At 51.3% G+C, this 22,227-nt stretch overlaps 1 protein-coding gene across 5 annotated transcripts in view; it reads right to left on the reverse strand.

The window, feature by feature from the left end:
- GRM4 (glutamate metabotropic receptor 4) overlaps positions 1–22,227 on the reverse strand; it is a 245,303-nt gene that overhangs the window by 47,664 nt on the left and 175,412 nt on the right. For all 5 annotated transcript variants that reach the window (XM_043533672.1, XM_043533671.1, XM_037885170.2 and 2 more), the window contains one exon: positions 18,167–18,307. In XM_043533672.1, coding sequence (XP_043389607.1) covers positions 18,167–18,307 — 141 coding nt within the window. The remainder of the gene's footprint in view (positions 1–18,166; positions 18,308–22,227) is intronic.

Below are 22,227 nucleotides of genomic sequence, written 5' to 3' on the forward strand. Positions count from 1 at the left end.
AGAGGCAATGGCTAAAAGCCTCCAGGTTTGGTTACACAACCCCAAGCCTAGAGACACTGCATGAGAAGTCATGACCCTTTCGGGTAGGAGTGGGCCTGAGCAGAGAAGTAACTCTCCGGGTCTGATCGGGCGGGGGAATCTATGGTTACAGGTCAGGCCTATATCTCGTTTCAAGCAGGGCTGGTTTGGAATCAAGTTTCCGCAGCATTCACACGGCTCGTACAGAGCCCCTGGGGGAAAACGCACCTAAAATTGGAAGTTATCGGCTCTTCTGAACCTGCAACGCAAAGAAAATTCAGGGCAGGCCCCAGAGGGATGGGAACTGAAGTGAAACGTCCCCTCTGCCCTTGCAAAGCAAAACGGACGAGGCACTGGGTTCAAAGCCAATCCATCCAGCTGGTTCTGTGAGCCGCCACCTCACTGCCAGGCTTCGCGCACATCAAAGCCCTGGGAGGAAGGGAACCTGAAGAGCGTAAGCGGCACAAAGGCTCCTGCAGGTGGCTATGTCCCCCCAGGCAGCAAGCCCCGGAAGAGCCGAGGAAAAAAGGAACACTGAGAAAGGAACCCTGCTTGTTTAGTCTGCAGAAGGAAAAAGTAGTTGGGGGTGGGATTTGATAGCAGCCTTCAACTACCCAAAGAGGATGGAGCTCAGCTGTTCTCAGTAGTGGCAGAGGACAGAACAAGGAGCAATGGTCTCAAGTTGCAGTGGGGGAGCTCTAGGTTGGGTATTAGGAAACACTATTTCACTAGGAGGGTGGTGAAGCACTGGAATGGGTTACCTAGGAAGGTGGTGGAATCTCCATCCTTAAAAACCTCTACAGGCCCGGCTTGACAAAGCCCTGGCTGGGATGATTTAGTTGGGGTTGGCCCTGCGTTGAGCAGGGGGTGGGACTAGATGGCCTCCTGAGGTCCCTTCCAACCCTGATCGTCTATGAAACGTGAGCGTCTCTGTGCAGAGTTGGAAGCCGGTGCAGCATATGATTAAAAGGCACCTGTCCCATGCCGAGACTGGCTGGCCTTGGTCCTCACCATGGTTCAGGCCATGATGCTCTCGCCTCACGTCTGTTCTCCCTGCCTCCCTCTTGACACTTCTGAGGCGAGTGGAGACAGCACAGTGTGTCTGAGGGCCAAGCCACACCTGAGCTGCAGCCAGGGACATAAGGGGATGACTGGGTTTGGTCATCTGAGGAGGTTGAGACAAAGGTAGCAGAGAGAGAGATAAGGGAGCGCTGCAGTGAGATTCTGTCTTACAACTGGGAGCAGTGCTGACATGTGCACCCTGCAAGTGCTCTCCCAGCCCCTTCCAGCAGGGGCACCGCGTGTGCTCCCCAGGTAGACCGTGTTTGTGCTGGGCGTGCCCCCTACCCAGGCTGGGTGGGGACTCAGGCTGGAGGAACAGGAGAGAGCAATAAGAAGGAGAAGCTGAGGAAGAGAGAAGGAGATGGAGACTCAATCTCAGGCTCGCACAAGCGCCCAGTGACCCGTTCATAAGCTGGATTTGAACCTGGGACACTCCTCACCAAAGGACAGGCCTGGGTCACTTGAGCTAGAGGAGTAGCTTTGTTAGCTGGTAAGAGTAGTAGGCTGTTGTACTCTGTGTGACCAGCCACCAGAGGGAAAGGCACAGTGTGGAAGCATGCTCCTCTTGCTTGGAACCAGAATCCCCTCTGTGCAGCTGAGCCAAGGCCATCTTTGCAACAAAGCCCAAATCAGTTGTGCTTTAACTGTTCGGCTACCAAAGTTCTGATCACAAATGGAACAAAGGGGCCAGTCCTCAGCCACCTTCCCAGCATGCTTGAACCCAGAACCTCCTCTCTTTCTGCCTTAGCCTATTCCCCTTCCCCACAAGGACGTCTTTCTCTAGGACATCATGCACTGCACTGGATGCCACCAGCCTCACTGCCCGTGGCGGCCAGCCAGTCAGGACCATTTGTTATAGGATGCTGCGATTCTAGGTCTTCTGACTGCTCACAGAGCCCCCCACGCATGACTGTTGGGAGAAAAGCCAGCAGCAGGGGAGCCGCATTTGGTTACTTGCAGCTGCCTACGGGACTCCTCGCACCACTTCAGACAGTGCAGACAATGGAGGACACCAGGGTACTGTACCTGCAGGCTGAGCCACATAGAATCACAGAAATGTAGGACTACATGCTTTCTGAGTAGCTAGACCTTGGGGCACACAGCATAACTCATGGTTCCCATGAGAGGTCTCCTTGAGGACTGAGGTCTTAATGCATCCTGTTTAGGTCCCACCAATGGGTAGTCCTAGGGATTGCCTCCCTTTATTCACACTCTTCCTCCCTCATCTCTCCCACCCTGCGATACCCCTCCCCCATTATTGCTCCTGAACCATCTACACTCTCTAAGTTTCCCACTCCTCTGGAGCCAGGACAGAGGTTTCTGTTCTGCTTTTCTCTGTACATAAATAGCCACCATAATACCTCCAATATCTGTGATGCTCCATTGAGATTAAAGGGCCAGAAGCCAGGAAGAGCAGAAGTGAGAGAGAGCATGGTGTGTGCGTCCCTGGGGGTAACATGCAGCATCACTTCCACCACACACAATAGCAGCTGCCTGCCTGGGCAAGCAGAAGGGAAGAGAGAGTCATAAGCGTGATGTGAGCCAGTGTCCCCCTTTTTCGTGCCTCTCTCTCCACCTTCACCTCGGAATGAGAGCACGGACGCATTCAGCAACCCGCATGCCGGGCGAACCAAGCGCTGAAACAAATGGATACGAACGGGCCAACGAGAAAAGATTGCATCAAGGAGGTAAACTTATAGCCCATTCTTTGAAGTTATCCATATGCTCGTGGAGTACATGGAGACTACTCATATGAAACCCATCAAGTTATCCTTTCTTCCACGCTATTGACAAGGGCTATTAATCTTCTCCCTCAGCATAGGGCCCTTCCATGCATTCATCTCTCAGCAGGCAGACAAGCCACTCTATCTTGCCAAGGTAATTACCCATTTAAAAAAAGGGTATAATAGACTTTACTCCAAAGGTAAGCACCAGGGGTTGCTCCCCCAGCTCCTGGCTATGTGGGGCTGCTATCTTCCAGCCAATGCATGTTATGCCACCACAGGACACCACGCATGTCATGTGCGCATTGTCCATCTGTAGAATGGGGATAAGAATTCAGCCTCGGCTTTTTAGAAGACAAACTCTTGTGTGCAAGAACTATGTGAGTACGGTGCCTAGGACAATGAAGTCCTGGTCTGAACAGGGGCCTTGTGCACTCGTGAAAGGCTCTGGATCCCGTTACAAATCACCCGTGCTGTTCACTTTCCTGGCACTAACTGGCCCACTCGTTGGCAGCCTGAGCACAGAGCACAAGGACTGAATTCCCTTCTCATCACTCCAAGGGCTCCCTCTAGTCAAGATTGAGCTACAGTAGCCAGGTTGCTCTCCTGCTGTTTCCATTGCACCTTGTGCTGGAGATAAGTGGAAGGCTCCGGGACTGTCAACCCAGCACCTTTCATCAGGACTAAAATGTTTTCCAAAAGGAAATGAGGTTACGCGGGGAGAGGAAAATGCAGATCAACGAACAGAGTTTTGCAACGCGATGTTCCAGGCAAGAATACAGTAATTCTCTCTGAAGCTCTCAATAGATTAGGATGGTGAAGCCAATGTGACCCTGCTGATTATAATAGCAGGGTCGTGCATCGTTCCGCCGGTCTGATAATTAATTTTCAAGTTTGCGATGCGTCTAGCTGGGCACCCCTCCAAGAGCAGCCATAGCTATCTTCTCAGGCGAGGCATGAGAAAGGATTAGCAGCAATTCTGATCACATCCCCGGCACTGGCTTTCTGCTGGAGTTAATCAAAATCACTCCCCATACTTCTCTTGAGAGCTGAAGTGATGGTGCTCCAGACCACTGGCGGCTTCTGCACCGCAACCTCTCCTGGCGTGAGTCTCGCCATGGAGAATAATGAATGGTCACGGGCCAAGGGGGAGGCATCCACACACTCTGGTCTCTGCTTCTCCTTCAGATGATCCTGTAGGAAATTGGGCAGGAGCAAGGATTGTGGGGAGCTGACATCAATTCCAGTCCTGGCCTCTCCCAGCAGGAGGTGCTGTATGGAATGGGTCAGGCGCACTGGCCATGGAGGAGCTCAAAGCTACTCCAGTCCTGGCCTCTCCCAGCCAGAGGCATCCTTTTCCTCTGGCGGAGCGTTTCCCTGTGCAGGGAGAGTGCTTCACTGACTGGGCCACGTAGCGCAAAGTAGCCTTAGCGGAGCAGGGAGTCCTGCCCTGGCTTTCAGCACCGGTACAGGAAGCAGAACTGAGACTCAGTTTCCCCTTCCTTTCGTGGCTTCCTATGTGCACTAGCAATTCAGCAGGGCACCACAGTAGCTAGCAGCTGTGAGACAATTTCCCAGTGGGAGTCCAGCTTGAGCCTGAATTTCCAGAGCTGCTGAGCCCCTGCCACTCCCACTGACTTCAGGCAGAGTCGCGGGTGCTCAGCACCTCTGCAACCCAGACTCCAGGTACAACAAGTCCCGTACCTAAAACAATGGAGGCATGAGCAGCCACTTTAGAAAGCAACTTGCACGCAGTGACAGACCTAGTGCTGGAGCCCAGATCCCCAGCCAGGGTTCTCTCCACTCCCTCCAAGCCAGCCCCATCCGCCTTCTCCACTTAAGCAACAGGCTCACAGGACAAATCCTCACATATGTTCACCTGACTGATACATGCTGTGGAGGGGAAAAAACAACATCATGCTATCAGCAGGAGACCAGGGAGGAACGAAAACATAAAGGCGAAAGAACATGAAGAAGCTCAGCCCCCCAAAATCCCCCCTCCACCTACATTAATATTCAGCATGCATCCATCAGTAGCCTGATCTGAGCCGCTTCACAGCTGCGTGGAGGATCCCCAGCCCAGTTTCAAGGCAGCATTAACATTCAACCTTGCAAAAGTAAGGTCATTAATTAGCTCTCTAGTAAAACAGCCAGTGGCCTCTGGGAAAACCCTTCTGGCCTGGAGGTGTCTGCTTAGTTGGGGTTCCGAAAACACGCCCTGCCACACGCCCTCCTGTCTCCCCTCAAGATCCCCCATTACTGCCCTTCTTCTGGTCCCCAGTGAGCCCTGCTCCAACCCCCTGCAGGTCTCATTACAACAGCGCCCCACACCACCTCCTTCTGTACTGACGAGCCTGTGAATTATTCAGAGGCACCAGCAGGCAAGGAGCCTCTGGCCAGTCTGCGCGGGCCGCACCGCGTGGCAGAGTGAGAGAGGAGCACCAGGAGCCACCACCGGTTCAAAGCCAGAGCATCTGTAGCTCCTGCTTCCCTGGGGAATGTGGGGCTGTGGGAGACGGGTCCTGGCTAGAGCCTGGCGAGATGGGAGAGGAGTCTTGGCTACCACCAGCTAGCAAGGAGAAGGGTCCCAACTAGATGGGAGAAGAGCGCTGGCCTGGTCCCAGCTAGATTCTAGCCAGACTGGAGAGGAGTCTCAGTTTGTGAACGGCTGAGAACCACGGCCTTAGGCGTTCCAAGTGAGCGTAGGCTGTGGGGTGGGTCACAGGGGGACGAGAGGAGGACTGTATGACAGATGCAGGATTTCTCTTGCCCTTTAGGGGAGCGGGGGCGTTGCTGGAATGAGAGTGGTGAAAGGCGGGAGGCGACCGCAGGAATCGGCGGTTATGCGAACCAATAAGGGCACTCATCTCCCGTCGCTCTTAGAGGAAGTAAATTCACCAACACATCGCAGTGTGAAGACATCCTAATTGTGTCCTGGGGCACAATGAGCCAGACAAGAAGAGGCAGGAGTGACAATTGGGGGAACCAACTTCCAGAGGATTCGCACCCGTCAAAGCGCAGCAGCTACCGTTACTACGGAGACCGCAGCCTTTGTTTGCGGGTTGTAAACTGTAATTGAAACGAATTTTCAAGGTTGAGATAATCAGAAGCCCCTAAAAAAAAAAAGAAAGAAAAGAAAAGGAAAAGGGGAAAAAAAGAAAAAAGAGAGAAAGGGAAAGACAAGAGGAAAAGAATTTCATTTCAAAAAGCTGTTCCAATGGACAAAGAAAACTACAAACAGCAAGGGGTTGCCGTACCTCAGGGGGTCCGGGGGCAGGAGGGGGGATGTCATCAGTGTATTTTAACACAGCAACATTTTCTCTTCATGTATCCAATTAGGAACCTTCTCCCCAACTCCTCTCTGTCTGCCTCAGCTGAACATACATTTCCGTCCATACGATGCTCTGATAGTGGAAGGCCCATCTCCCATTGCACAGACCCTGTTTAATGCTTCCCAAGGATGCCTGCCAACACACCAGGGGCTGAATTCTCTACTGGGCAGTTTTTTCAAGGGTTCGGCCATCACAAGCAGGGCCAGCTTTTCCAAATAGCTCCCATTGGGACACGGATGGGCAGATATTCTCCAGAGCTCAGTGCCCAATGTGCAAGGCTGGTAGACCAGGTGCCAGCTTTTGCCAAGGGCCTTAGGCCTCAAGTGAACACTCTCAAGAGCATAGCTGGAAACCAGTCCGATTCACCTATGCGTGAGCATTGCTAAGATAGACATTACAATCGTAACAATGTTTAGTGTTTAGACTTTTGCTTGTAAGTTGCTGCATGCGTTAACGTACTTATAATATCTGAATCCCATGCTACAAGGTAATACTTAATCGTCTGTTCTGTAACTGTAAATCCAGTTCAGAAAGAAACATCACTGAGTGCAAAATACTGCTTTGCACCCATGAGGAGGGATTTTCTCTAGCCCATCAGGAAGGCCTATTGAATCCATTGTAAGCCAAGGACTTCGTTGATTGCTCCCAGCACACCCAGGAAGAGGGGGACGAGCCAAAGCGCTTGTCCCATTAGCCTGGACTCTAGAGAGATGGGGACAAACGTCCCTGACCAGAAGGAATTAGGGGCTTTTTATGCCGTTTGAATTCTAAGGGGCAAAGATTCCTAAACCTAAGCAAGAGATCCCCGGGATTAACCTGGGTTAGCCCTGGAGGATTTATAGCCCTGGCATATTTCAGCGGGTCTCTCACTATCTGAAACCTAAGACTGCAACGCATTTGTGTGTGTATGGTTACCTGTTTTAACCTTATAAATCACTCTTCTTAGTTACTAAATCCTTAGTTGGTTTACTATAGGATTGGCTACAATCGTTGTCTTTGATGAGAGATCTAAGGTGCAAATTGATCTGGGGTAAATGACTAGCCCTTTGGGACTGTGAGCAACCTGAATATTTTGTGATCTTTGGTGTTAAGTGACCACATATCCAAGAGTCAAGCTTGCCTCGGTGGCAAGATAGATCAGAGTACCCAAGAGCACTGTCTTTGACCCCATGTTAAGGCTGCTATAGTGCCCGAGGAGTTTACATGTGTTACTTGGTTGGTGAAATTTAAGTATAGAACTCACAACCAGTCTGGGGTTTGTGCCTTGCTTCCTAACAGCCTGCCCTGAAGCTGGTATTCTCGCTCATGAGACACTCCAGACAACATGACACGGCTCTTCTGCACACTTATTTTGGTGCCTAACTGGGAGCTGAGCTCTCTTGAAAATCTGGCCCTAAGCATAATGAACTTTTGGGGACTTGGGTTCCTTGGAGCCATAAGATTCTCACTCTATTGATTCAGATGGGGAGGGGATTATTTTTTTTTGCAAGGGAAAGAACATCACTGTGGATGGAGTCTTTTCTGGTCACGGTGATTATGATTGAAGTAGCTTGCTGACATTCCGACTGTCGTGGCTTGTTATTATGTTTTGATCAGCAGCCCGTTCCCCCGGCTAACCCCTGCCCCGAAACAGATGACAGAAATGTCATTTTCAGCGTCTTGACTGCTGAGACAGACTGGAAAGCTCCTTCTCATATGAACCAGTGCAGCCAAAATCTAATAATTTTAATAGCAGGCAGAAGTTCAGTCTAATGGTCTGAGTGCAAGGCTGAGAATCAGGACTCCTGGGTTCTATTCCCAGCTCTGCCACTCATCACAAAACCTTGGCCAAGTCACTTTTACAATTATAATTTGTTTCTATTACCATAGCGCATAGAAGCCCCAGTCATGGCCCAGGACCCAGCTGTACTAGGTGCTGTCCAAACACAGAACAAAAAAGACAGCCCCTGCCCCAAAGAGCTTACAAATCTGTGCCTCAGTTTCCCTATTCATAAAATGGGTAGAATACATGCTTAACAGGGATGTTGCGAGTCTTCATTCGAATACCTGTACATTGCTTTCATTTCCTCAGAAAGAAGGGGATAGAGAAGAAGCAAAATGTTATTTAGTATGGCCGAGGATCTGCCACGACTTAGATCCCAATTCAGGAAAACATTTCTGTTTGGGAACATGCTTATATGCAAAGTACATGCTTTCCTGCATTAGGGACTTATTCCCCAAGCAAGAGCAGTGAAGTTGGGGTCGATCTGGATTCTGTGGGCCAGCTCCCCAGCTGATGTATATCAGCATCAATCTACTGAAGTCAACAGAGCTACCTGCTTTCCAATAGCTGAGAACCTGGCCCTAGAGCGGTTGGATTTTGATGCAAGAGCAATTGAAACACAGCAGCCTGGAGAGAGTTTCACTGGGAGATTGAGGGTTTGCTCAGACCTAAGTGGAAACCGGGGCATGAACCCCACACAGAACAACTCCAAAGGAAACATTTTCACAACCCTGGGAAGCAAGACCAACCAACTCCAGGGATCCAGATTATTTATTGCCAGCTGTAAGCGCTATTATTTCCCCTCTCTGTTTATCTGGTAAACAATCCTTCTGGAGATAATTTATGTGCAGAGGGATTCAGATAATTTAAATATCTGTCCTGACTCAGGATTTCAGCTGCCTCTGTTGATACTGTGCCCTTAAAATATCACGAGTAATGCTACATTACTATTAAGATTAAGAGATCAGCAGCTTGTGGCAACTGACAATGCAGCCAGTGGGTCGCTTCCCGGTGCTGGGGAATTCCCAGAGCCAATATCGCTGATGTGTTCCTTAAGGTCATGCCCAGGTTTTGCATTTCATGAAAGCACAGACACTATGCAAATATCAGCGTATGCAGACAACACAAGCACCGCTAAGGGGAAGAGACAACAGGAAGGAGAGACGGCGAGATGGAGGAAGGAAAGAAGGGAGATAGAAAGGACGCAGGGCATAGGGGAAAGAGATGGCCCTGCACCACAATTTGTTTCCTTTACCTTTTGCGTTTTGTCATTAACACAGCCTATAAACTCTTCAGGGCAAGGTTTGTCTTCTTAAAGCTTGATGCCACTCTACCACCGTGCTTCATGTATGGCATGCTGGGTGAGAACAGGTGAGGATTCCATGTCTATTAAACCAAACCAGATCTGTATTTCTATTTCCAGAGATACTCCACTTGCAGCTTAACATTTCCAGCCATGTGCACACAGACCGACTTCATAAGAATGGCCACACTGGGTCAGACCAAGGGTCCATCTAGCCCAGTATCCTGTCTTCCGACTGTGGCCAGTGCCAGGTGCCCCAGAGGGAATGAACAGAACAGATAATCATCAAGTGATCCATCCCGTCGGTCATTCCCAGCTTCTGGCAAATAGAGGCTAGAGACACCATTCCTGCCAATCCTGGCTAATAGCCATTGATGGACCTATCCTCCATGAATTTATCTAGTTCTTTTTTTAACCCTGTTATGGTTTTGGCCTTCACTACATCCTCTGGCAAGGAGTTCCACAGGTTGACCGTGTGTTGTGTGAAGAAATACTTCCTTTTATTTGTTTTATACCTGCTGCCTATTAATTTCATTTGGTGACCCCTAGTTCTTGTGTTATGAGAAGTAGTAAACAACACTTCCTTATCTACTTTCTCTACACCAGTCATGGTTTTATAGACCTCAATCATATCCTCCCTTATATCTCCCCAGACTTCCTGCTGCCTCAACCAAACTCTTCCCCCCTGAAACTCATGCTCCTCTGCTTCCAGGTCCCCCGCAGGCTACAACACAGCACTTGCCACAAAAGGTCCCTGCATGGGACCTGTAGGTGCTACCGGAATACAAATAAATAAAAAGGAAAAAGGTCCAGCCAGCGTGTGAGTGGGGGGATTTTCTTAAATGGGGTTCCATGCACATGCCCCAGATGCAGGGGCCTGGTTTCCCAACGCCTTGCACCACATATGGTCATTTCTATCTTTCTGGTTTCCACAGGTGTGAATGACAACATGTGGCACGAGACAAGGAGTCAAATGCAGCATCTACTCTGGTGGCTCTGATGCAGCCCGGCCAAGCGTCTTTGACAAGAAATAAGGATACAAGGTTCCTTCTGCAGCCCTTGTCAGGGACGTGCCATATCCCCAAGCGTGACGTGGGGCTGAACGTCTGATTTAACGCCACAAACACATCATTGTTCATGGTACCTGGGGAAAGAGACATCACACCCCTGTCAGGTCCCAGGTCGGGGAAGGGAGCAAGGGGAATTTACTACCCAGGGGGTGTGGGGGATGGCCACGGCTTTCCTCCCCAGGAGGCATGCTGCAAGCACCGGGCACTGGAACAGCAGCTGTGCAGAGCCATGGAGATTCGTTACCTTGGACATGTCCACAAAGGGCTTGATCCTAGGGGTTACTAAGTACCCTCTGTCCTCACTGAAGCCAAAAGGAGGTGCAAGGGGCTGAGCACGGCTCAGCTCCATTGTTCGTGGCCACAGGACACGTGGGTCCCTGCTGCCTGCTCTCACCACTTGCTCCCTGAGCCAGGAATAGACACCAGGTGTCCTGATGTCCAGTCCGGCACCCTAAACAGTGCCTCTTACCTTGCAACTCTCGCCAGATGAAGGCGCTGTGCAATATTCTTGCCATTTTTAGAACAAGCCCAAACACACAGTGCCTGGAGGAGCGCACTTCTGGTGTTTGAGATGACCCTTGCAAACCACCTCGATACACTCGTAATGCACAGACGCAGGCGATGCAGGCCCCCTGTTCAGACCCAGAGAGCTGAAGGCAGATTCTGTGGTGCAGGCAAAAATGACCCGATGAAAAATAGCTCTGTAGCAGCTCCAGAGAGTGGACCCCGCGAGTCGGGTGAGGCTACATCTCATCTCATTTCACAGTTGGCGTCTTTTACGTGACCCTGCTGCCTTTGCAGAGACATCAAAGTCCTGGACCTCCCCTGGTTCCTACCTCCGAGGAGGGGAAAGAGATTTCAGTCTTACCAGCTGCAGCCAGGCTGATGGGGAGGCATCGCCCGTCCGGGTGCAGACAGAGCAAAACAGAAGTTATTTTGGTAAACGGGGCGCAAACCACATGTTTCTCAATTGAGCCAATTGTCAGGGTCACACATCTAGGAACAAAACCGGTCGGCCATTCTCACAAGGTGGGGGACTCTCTCCTGGGAAGCTGAGACTCTGAAAAAGACTTGGGGATAATTAGCTGAACACGAGCTCCCCGTGCGATGCTGTGGCTAAAAGGGTTAATGTGATCCTGGGATGCATAAACGGGGGCATCTTCAGTAGGAGTACGGAGGTTATTTTACCCCTGCATTTGGTATTGGTGTGACCACTGCTGGGATAGTGCATCCAAACTGGAGGCGGCTCAGAGAAGAGGCACAAGACTGATTAAAGGATTAGCAAACCTGCCTTACAGTGCTAGACTCAAGGAGCTCAATCTGTTTATTTTAACAAAGAGAAGGTTAAGGGGTGACTTCATCGCATTCTCTAAGTACCTATGTGGGGAACAAATAGTATAATGGGCTCTTCAGATCTAGCAGAGAAAGATCTAACCTGACCCAACCACTGGAAACTGAAGTGAGACAAATTCAGAGTGAAGAAATGTGCACATTTGTAACAGGGAGGTTTAATTAACCATTGGAGCAATGGACCAACGGTTGTGGTGGATCCATCATCAGTGGAGATATTAAAATCAAGACTGGATGTTTTTCTAAAAGACCTACTCTAGCTCAAACAGAAATTCATTCAGGGAACTCCTATGGCCTGTGCTATACAGAAGGTCAAACCAGGTGATCACAGTGGTCCCTTCTGGCCTATCATCCAGGAATTTAGGAAACCAGACCCTTGGCATAAGAGACGGAATGGAGGTTGGGAGCAGGCCGAGCCGGGGCATTGCCGGTTGTTCTGTAGCACCCCCTACAGCTTGCTCAGCCAAAGCGTGAATGAGTTCAGAAAGGGGACAGGGCGACTGGCCTGAGATAGGACGGGAACGGAAGGAATACGTGGTATTTCAGGGAGTCTCCGAGAGGCATATAAAGACACTCCCACCCAGGAAAAAGAAAGAAAAGCTACTGGTAACTCAGGGTTCTTCAGTAATTATTACTAATCTAGGAATTATGGTAGCTCCTGCATGCCTCCACTGAGATCTGGGCCACACTGTGCTGAACATTGTACAAACCCTGCCTCAAAGGCCTGACAATGCAAGCAGCCAAGACAGAGGTTGGGAGAAAATGCACATTGTTACCTGCACTTTACAGACAGGGAACTGGGGCAGAGAGAGAGATTAAGGGGCAGAGTTTCCAAAGGCCCCCCCCGGCTCTCCTGAAAAATCCAGCCCCAAGGTCATCCACGAAGTCTGCGGCCGAGCCAGAATTGGAACACAGATCTCCCCGTCCTGTGTCTTAGCCCTGAGACCATCCTTCCTCTTGTAAGCATGTTCCCTCCCCCGGGTGAGCCGCTCACTGTGCACGCGTATCATGCCGGGCTACGACGGGGTGAAATACAACCAAACTGGAAACCCCCACAACTGTGAACCTGTGTAAGTTGATCTGATCACATGGATGGAGAGGAGCAAAATAACCAGTGAGATTTCATGGGTTTCCACTCCAAAGCAGGAGCCTCTTCAAGGGAAATGGGCCCAGTTAAAAAACGGTCAGGACTTAATTGAGATGAAGATCCATTTGCACCTTGAAACAGGCAGAAATTCTAACCTTGGTGCAGTTTGGTGCAACACCATCTGCCTTGCCGACCCCCCCCCCCCCCGCAAAAACCAGTGTTCCTGAATCACAAAACAGCTGTGGGCAAAACCACACCTTTTCCAAAATTTCACACCCCCTCCCCCGCACCCCAACATTTTCAGCACCACCCAGCACAGCCCGCCCTGTGCGGGGCGGGCTGGTAGAGACAGACTCACGTCCCTGCCCTGCTAGGTTCCCATGTGGCATGGCACTCCAAGAGTTAAGATAGTTTCCCTTTGGGGCTCATAGGTGAGCTAGCAGATGTCCTGTAATCTCTCCTTGTCTCAGTCTGAGAGCCCAGCTGTTATCTGTCTTCCCCCAGCACCAGGCAAGCAGTAAATCTCTCCAATCCTTCAGTAAACATGTCACCTCCTTGAGCCTCCAACCGTCACCTCAACGGCAGGGCTGTCAACAAGACAGATTCCCTATTTGCCTTGTTTACTGCTTTCATCCCTAGCTGGCCAGGGCTAAAAATGCAGATGGTCACATGAGAAGGGGTGGTCAGGGTGGTGGCTGAGTGCCAGAGTCCTTTGTGGTCAGGGACAGGTAGGGACCCAGGATGGGACGCACACCACCGGTTGGAACAGCCCCCAGCTCCAAAAGATGATGGGGCCCGATTCTCCCCTCACGCCTGTGTCACTTTCACACTGGAGTCACTCCTGCTTTACGCCAGCGCAAGGGAGAGGAGAATCCATGCAAACGCACACTTTGCCTTCTAGAGGTGCAAGGAGCGCCCTTGGCTTCCATTCTGCTGGGGCTTCCTGGGCCCTTCAAGAGCCCCACCCTCACAGCACAGAGGGGAGAGCAGGCTCATACCAAACAAGCACCAGATGCATTTGGACTCCCCTGTAACGCCCATGGGCCTGCAGTCCATACCAGGGCAGCACACAATCAGATACCAATATCTAGACTAGGCTTCAGACTGCCCATGGGCAGGGGCCATGTCTGCCTCTATTCTGTACCGCGCTGACACATCCCCCCTGCCAGCCAGGGAAGACAGGTTTTCCTGGCTCTGTCTACAGCAGAGGAAACTGAAGCACGGAAAGTAACATTTTCTAAAGTGCTTAAGTGACTTAGGAACATCAATCCCATTGCATGCTGGGCTCCAAGCAGTCAGGCGCTAGCCTGGCACTGAACGGTCCCAAGTTCAGCTCCCTTCTCTGCCACAGACTACTTCCAAGTGTGACCTTGGGCCAATCATTTAGCCTCCTTGTGCCTCAGTTTCCCATCTGTGCCCTGGGGATAGCAGCCCTGTTCTGCTTTACAGCGGTGTCGGGAGGATAAACACATTAAAGACTGTGAGATGCTCAGATAGGAAGGTGACGGAGTCAGATAAGTATCTTAGAAATCTACCCTTCCTTTAGCCCCCAACAGCCAAACATGATCAATTGGGCAGAGGGCACTTGAGTCCTCCTCTACAAACCCATGGGCCGTAAGCCAGGGCCAGACTGAGAAGAGGGTGCTTTCCCTCTAGCCAGCAAGCAGAGGAAGTGGCAAAGCACAGGCAGGGAAGACATGCCTCTCTCTCTGACTTTCCTGAGACGTGCCCACACACAAACACGGATGCAAAATGACGGATTCCCTGGTGCTCGCCACCTTTTGCCTCCAGCACCCATTAAAATATTTCACTCCATAAAACTATTTAGACTTGCGGGGAAATGCAGTGAAAAGTTGTTGTTAGAGGGGAAAAAAAGAAACCCCGCAGATGCTGGCTGCCATGTAAATGATACTGAGTCCTGGAGCCAGGGGCACAGAAAGTGACTGGAGCCCTTTATCTCCAGTCTGTCACACTGGCTCATGCTCCTTGCCAGACGCCCCATTGCAGCCACATTCACAGTGGTTCAGAGTGTTTGCTAGGGGGCAGGGAGCTAGGGTGCTTTAGGGTGCTTTACCTGAATGCCAGAATCCGCAGCAAGCAAAGTGGCGCCCGGCATGGGGCCAGATCCTCAGTGGGTGTGAATCAGTGCGGTTCCCTCACCAGGGCCGGTTTACGCCAGCTGTGGATCTGGCCCGAGAGGAAGCATTAATGCTAACCCAGCGCAGGGCCATCTTAGGCATGTGGCTGGAATCAGTTTGCGGGTACATTGGAGAGAGGGTGAGATCATTGCTTGGGGCCACAGAGTGTAGGAGGACAAGGTGGCTGTGATTCTCAGTGGCCCCCAGGCTCCTTCACACACACCCTGGGAGCGTGATGGGCACTTGGAGAGAGAGTGTAAATATAGTTTATACCAGATTTAAGGCCCCTTTGTGCTACCGGAGCGGCATAAAGGGGCCTTGGTGTAAATGGGAATCAGACCCTTGCAGCACGGTGAGTCAGAGAGAGAGGGATGGGGAAAGGCAGGGCCAGCAGACACACAGCGCGTGGGCTCATACTCAGCTGTTGTAAAGGGATGAACCCTGCGGCGCTGCACCGGTTGACACCAGCAGGGAAAGCGGCCAGCCAGCTCTCAGGAGAGGTGAGTGCTGATGAAGTTTCCTTACCCCAGCCCTGCAGAGAATGTTTGCCCACCTGCTGCGGGCACGTGCCTCCGCCCAGACCCACCTGTAGGCAGGAATAGAGGCTCCGTGCTCCATTCAGCCCTTGTTCTCTCTACCGAGGCTGCTGTCGAGCTAGACAGATAGTGCCAGTTGTGAGGGCCGCTTTTAGCTCTGGCCCTGCAGCGATGGGCACGTAGTAAATGCATGTACTCAGACAAACCACAGTACTGCCCTTTGTCCAGCAGCGTCTGTGCTGAGAGCTCCCAGCTCGTTCCACCAAACAGCTTGCGGAAGCATCACTAAACCAAATTCCAGCCCGGGGGTGGGGGATGAAGTGTTCTCTGCCCTATCTCCAGTCCCCTTTGCAACATGCATGAACATGCTGCCAGAATGCAAATGGTCGACACGGTGCTATCGATCAAGGCACGACCTCATTGCTGCGAGTCATACAGAAAAGTAGCTGCTTACACCAAAGGACCTACAGGCAATCACAGCCATTCACAGGCAGAAGGAGGGGTCACCCAGTCACCCCTTGCAGCTTGGGCTCTCAAGCCTTGGATGGGTTTCAGAGCCCGAGCCACAACATCCATACTGCTAACTTTAGCACCCTAGCGCAAGCCCCACTACCACAACTCGGTCTACCGCCCTGTCGAGACGCAGTGTAGACATGGCCTCGCTGAGTCTGGGGTTGAACTTGAGCAGTTAACCCAAGTTAAATACTGAGTTGCTGTGACTTCGCTCCTGTTTTAACTTCAGTGTTAGCCACTGTGGGTTAAGAACGTGCCTTTCATTTGCAGGGCGGACACATGCTGCATGGTGGTGGGTCTGTGCTCCCAGAAAACAGCGCCAAGCACCTCATTGGCTCTAGGTGGAAGAGGTAGAAGGGACACGGGGATGATGAGAAAAACAGTGCACAGCAGAGAGAGATGGAGTGAGAACGAAGGCACGCACATTTCAGTGGGTGTGAGGGGGGGTGCAAACAAGCACATGTGCAAACATCTGAGTGTGTGTGTATTAAAGCATGGCTGGGTGTGCACTCACATACATGCAGATGAGTGTGATTTGTACAGTGGTTACAGCAGATCTGTGTGTGGCACATAGAGGCTACAGCATGTGTGTGTGCATGGAGGACACCATGTGTAGGTGCATATGAGTGTGAGACTATGCTCACCGTCACGCCCAGTGCACCGCTGAACTGACAGTTTTCGAAAGAGCCCCATGTCTGTCTGATCTGGGTTGCTCGCCTGGACAGTTTTCGAAGCATGGTCTACTTGAAAGACACGATGCAACTCATGCTGTGGCATTCCCAGCTGCATGTAAAGCATTAAACACTGAACAGGAGCAGAGGGGGCTAAGAGAGATTCCTGGCTGTCAGCTCCCATTTCAGAGGAGAATCAAAGGCAGCTCCACACCAATAGGGAGCAGAACCGGGCAGATCTGAGAGGCTGGAAGAGGAAACCAAAAGGAAACATTTTTAAAGCTGCTCCAAGTAGTATGAATGTCTTGAATATTTTCTATCATCTAGCGGGCTGGAGGCACATTTCCATGGTGCTGCCTCCCTACCCGGCACAACTCTCTAACCTGTTTGAATGCATTTTTTAAATAACCCATTTTAAACGGGTTTCCTCAAGGTAATAAAAAAGAAGACACCAACGACTCAGAGAGGATCTGTGCAGATAAGTCTGGCTGATGCTGTGGTGGTGTAATAGAAACTTACGAGCAAACAAAAGGAAGAATTAGTGCAAAGGAAAATTAATGCCTAAGGGAAGGGCTGTTTGGGGGGAAGGGGACCTTGAGGAGAGAGCAGAAAGGCCCCCAAGGGAGGAGAGGGGAACTGGAAAAGGAGCTCTAGGTATGTGGTTAGTTAAGTGCAATCTATGCTATTTTACTGCTCATGGGAGATGCGGGATTCCACAGCTTCCCCACCCAGCAGACAACATATCCCAGGCCCGCCCTGCCACAACCCCTGCTATTCCTGTCCTGAGCCCCCACTGCCCTGCCAACATACCTCGGTCCTGACCAGCAGCCCTCCCTGCTATTCCAGCCTCACACCTTCCACCCTCCTCTGCCAATGCACATGGCTTACAACCCATATAATACATGCCTGCTTCTCCAGTCCCTAGCTCCCAGACAGTCCTCCCCATGTACCCTAATCCTGACTGGCAATACCTCCTCGCTAGCCACATCCTTCGTTCCGGCCCAGCTCTGCTAGTGCACCCTAAATCTGATCTACAACACCCCTGCTATTCCAGCCCTGGGCTCCCCACACAGCTCTGCCAATGCACCTCAGTCCCCACCTACAGCACCCCCGGATATTGCAACACTAGACCCCCACACACACACACACACACACACCCCTCTGCCACATCACCTCTTTCCAGCCCCATCCTTCTGATCGTCTCTGTAGGGTAGAGATCGTGAGAGCCTGAGCCCAACAGCACTGGTAAGGGTACGGTTCATGATATGCACAAATGCCCACAGAGTTGTATGGGTCAAAGGATGGCAATCTAGGCCCTGTTGCATGAGTCCCATTTGACCCCAGATGTCCAGGGCTGTGTCATCTCCCCTTACCCAGCAGAGTGACCCATGAACACCAATGACAAACCCCACCGGGCTTCTTCCTGCTGCTCCCGTTATCTTAGCAGGCTGCTCCCATCTAGTTTCACCTTCCCTCCCTCCCTGAATACCACAGCGCCCCTTGTTACCCGGTCACAAAGGGTCCCCTTCTGCCCTTCCTTCCGGCGCTGGCCTTATGGGGCTTCGCTCCAAACCCCTCCTGTTCCCACCTCGCCTCTTACTTGTGCATTTCTTGATGTTGCTGCCCCTCTTCAGCGCGTGCCGACTCAGCTTGCAGTGGAAGTTGTCCTCCCAGAACTCAGCAAACCAGATGTTCCGCCGGTTATTGTCCAGCGTCCGGCTGGAGAAGTATCGGTCGAAACCTACCAAGGGAACAGGAGAGGGAAGCGTGAAATCCCAAAGCCAGCCGGAACAGAAGCAGCTGGGTCTGAAACAGGCTGGAGAGGGAAGAGGCAAGTGGGTGAAGGGACCATTCCAGGCAACCACAAAGATCCAGTGGGCAGAAAGTGACAGAGTGGCTAGGGAGAGGCATCATCGCAGGCTGCAGTGGGAGATGAAAGCCCTCAGCAGCGCCTCCCATCTCTGCATTCTGCAAGTCTGGACCCAAGGGTTGCATGCACTGGGGTAATATTTAGGCCATTTGGCCAACTTGTAGCTTAGAATGAGGGAAGGGAACTGGGACCAGCTGGGACGGGCTCTGGGAAGGGAGGATTCTGGGCCGGTTGATATGAAATGGACTTTGGAGGCGTTGCCATGTTTTACACCAGCCAAGGATCTGGCCCTCTTGAGTATATGAGAGAAGGGAGGAGAAGACCTGGACTTGGATATTTCACAGAATCATAGAAATCCAGTCTGTAAGGAACCTCAGGAGGTCATCTAGCCCATCCCCCTGAGCCGAGGCTAGGCCAAGTAAACCTAGACCACCCCGACAGGTGTTTGTCCAACCTGTTCTTAAAACCCCCCAATGACGGGCATTCCACAACCTCCCTAGGTCACCTGTTCCGGTGTTGAACTATCCTTAGACTTCAAAAGGTTTTCCTAATATCTACCTTCAATCTCCCTTGCTGCAAACTGAGCCCATTGCTTCTTGTTCTACCGTGGGCGGACATGGAGAACAGTTGCTCCCCTTCCTCTTTACAACGACCTTTTACTTAGAAGGCCTGTTATCAGGCCCCTCCTCAGCTTTCTCTTCTCTAGACTAAACTTGCCCCCGTCTTTCCTCCTATGTCACGTTTTCTAAACCTCTTACTTTTGTTGTACTTGTGGCACCTTAGAGACTAACCAATATCTCTAAGGTGCCACAAGTCCTCCTTTTCTTTTTGCGAATACAGACTAACACGGCTGCAACTCTGAAACCTTACTTTTGTTGCTCTCCTCTGGACTCTCTCCAATTTGACCACAGTTTCTTCAAGTGTGGTGCCCAAAACTGGACACAGTACTCTAGCTGAGACCTCACCAGTGCTGAGCAGAGCAAAATGATTACCTCGCATGTCTTCCCTATGCCACTCCTGTTAACTGACCCCAGAATGACATTTGCTGCAGCATCACATGGCTGACTCAGTCATTTAGTTCTTCACCGCAGCCCACAGATGCTTTTCTGCCGTACTGCTGCCAAGCCATTTATTCTCCCTTTTGTATCTGGGGATTTGAATTTTTTTTCCTTCCTAATTGTACTCTGTCTTGAATTTCATCTCGTTGATTTCAGACCCATCCTCCAATTTACCAAGATCATTGTGAAGTCTAATCCCTGTCCTCCACAGTGCTTGCAACCCCTCCCAGTTTGTGTCATCCGCAAATTTAATAAGCGGACTCTCTACTCCCTCATCCAAGTCATTAAGGAAACTGAATGGTATTAGAGCCAAGACAGACCCCTATGGGACCCCATTAGATAGAGTCTCCCAGTTTGACAGCAAACCATTGATAACTATTCTTTGAATATGATCTTTCAACCAGTTGTGCACCCACCTTATGGTAATTTCAGCGAGATCATATTTCCCTCATTTGCTTATAAATGCAACAGCATAAATAACCCACAATACTTCATACATCCCCAGTGGGCAAGATAAGGTTACTGCGAGCAGCTTGACACGAAGCCTTCCAGAAAACAAAACAAAAAACAAACAAAAAAAAACCCAGGAGTGTACTGGCCCGGTACATGCAATTGTGTCTCCTTGAACAGCTGCAGTAACTCTGCAGCTTATTATCTCACAATTAAGTTTTATTTCCCCCACACACCAACCCCAAAACTGGCCCTTTTATGCAACTGCAGCTCTTGGAATGGATTCTGGGTACAACCACATGGGAGAAAAACCTGTACTAGACCCTCTGCCCTCCCCTGGAATGGGCCATGAGAATAGTATCTGCCAAGGCCCCATCTGCCAATAGGTGCCATTGGTATTAACACATAGGTTCAGATCCTGATGTCCCCTTATGCAGGCCCAGAGAGAACTGTTGAGGTCCCACTGCTTATGGGGGCAGGATTCCAGGAGCCTGCAAAGGGAAATCAACCCCATACCATGCCCCCACAGAGCCCATGGCGGGAGGGCTACCTCCACTGAGGATCCCGAGGGGACGTGGGAGGCAGGAGAGAGGTAAGGGAGGACCTGGGGCAGAAGTCAACCCCTCCATGGATCAGCTAGAGGGCTGCTGTACCGTTTAGGAGGGAGGGTTTCTTCTCCCCTCCCAGCCCCACAACCTGGTGGCTTAGGCTGTCCATTAAGACGGTTTCCCCCAATGCATGGGATGCAGGGGACAGAGTGTAGGTAGACTCTCAGTCGGCTTTTGTTACAGTCCCTTGCAAGAGGCAAGAGCCAAGATAAAGGAGGGTTGAGAGAAAGCCCAGAAGAGGCTGGGAACAGCAGGTAATTAGGAAAGGCAGTGGTGGAACAGAATTCAGTGCAACAAGGTGCAAGGCACGGCGTGCTGGAAGGAACAATGCGAACCACCGCTACACAGTGATGGGGTCTGAATTACCTGTAACCTCCCAGGGAAAAAAAAAATCCAGGTGCCATTGTGGAGGGGTCTGCTCTCTGCTTTGAAAAGCCAGAAAGAAGCATTCAAGGCACCGAGAACAACACGGGAAAGATCAGGGCATTATAGAAACGGACAGTACCATTCTCCTGCTAAATGCCATGGGGCAACTCCCCAGCGGGTGCAAACTGGCACAGCTCTCGCCGTCAGCGGAGCTACGCTGATTTACACCGGCCGAGGATCCGTTCGGTCACGTAGTTAGTTGTGCTGACTTTCTCTCAAAGGAGAGGGCAAGGATGATTAAAGGCATCCGAGTGGGAGAGCGCAAAGGGCATCTGAAGCGGGAAAGAAGAAAAATGTGACAAAAGACAAGCACGATGGAGGGGCTGAAAATAACGCAGCGCACAGAGAAGGCCGATCAGGCTCCTGTTTTGCTGATTTCCCCAAGAGCCCCATGACAGATGTTTCAAGTGCTCAGAACCAGCAGCTGGTGCAGATGTTGGACAGAGCTTGGCACACACGCTGCTTGGTGGAAAAGCTGGCCCGGACGGTGGGTTCTGCACATGTCGAAGTTTGCTGGCCCTGCTGTGCAGCGTTCTGCATGCCCAGATCTCACCAAGGCAGAGCAGTGTCAGTGTCGCCATTTTACAGACGGGGTAAATGAGGCACCGTAAGGAGACGCACCTGGCCCACAGTCACACAGCAAGTTGACAGCAGCATTAGAACCCAGGTCTTCTAATTCCCAGCCCTCAACCTTACCCACCCTCCCCAGCAGCCTCCCATTTGTCATGCCGGAGTACGTCTCCACAGCTGCTGGGAGGGCACTTCCCAGCGCAGGCAGACAGATACACACCACGTGGCCACGGCAGCACAAGCCCAGTGATATGAGTCAGGTCCTGGCTCTCTGCCTCCCTTTTCTGTTTCACCTGCCTTTGAAACACCAGGTCCGGGGAAAGGCACTATCTTAGAATCATAGAATATCAGGGTTGGAAGGGACCTCAGGAGGTCATCTAGTCAAAGCAGGACCAATCCCCAACTAAATCATCCCAGCCAGGGCTTTGTCAAGCCTGACCTTAAAAGCTTCAAAGGAATCTTGTCACCACAGTGCCCATGTGACTCCCCTGATGTCAGTGGGAGTCGTTTCGTTCGTGCAGCGAGACAGATGCTGATCCTTGGACCACACGTCAAAATGCAGGTCCCTGGGGTAGCATCTGCCCCCAGGTTCCGATTCAAAGATGCCACAAAGCGTACGCAGGTCTGGACACTGAGGGCCCCCCGCTGTGCCCCTGGCCCTTTCACCCCATTGCTCTGC

This window comes from Chelonia mydas, chromosome 21, assembly GCF_015237465.2.
Source record: "Chelonia mydas isolate rCheMyd1 chromosome 21, rCheMyd1.pri.v2, whole genome shotgun sequence".
Lineage (NCBI taxonomy): Eukaryota > Metazoa > Chordata > Testudines > Cheloniidae > Chelonia > Chelonia mydas.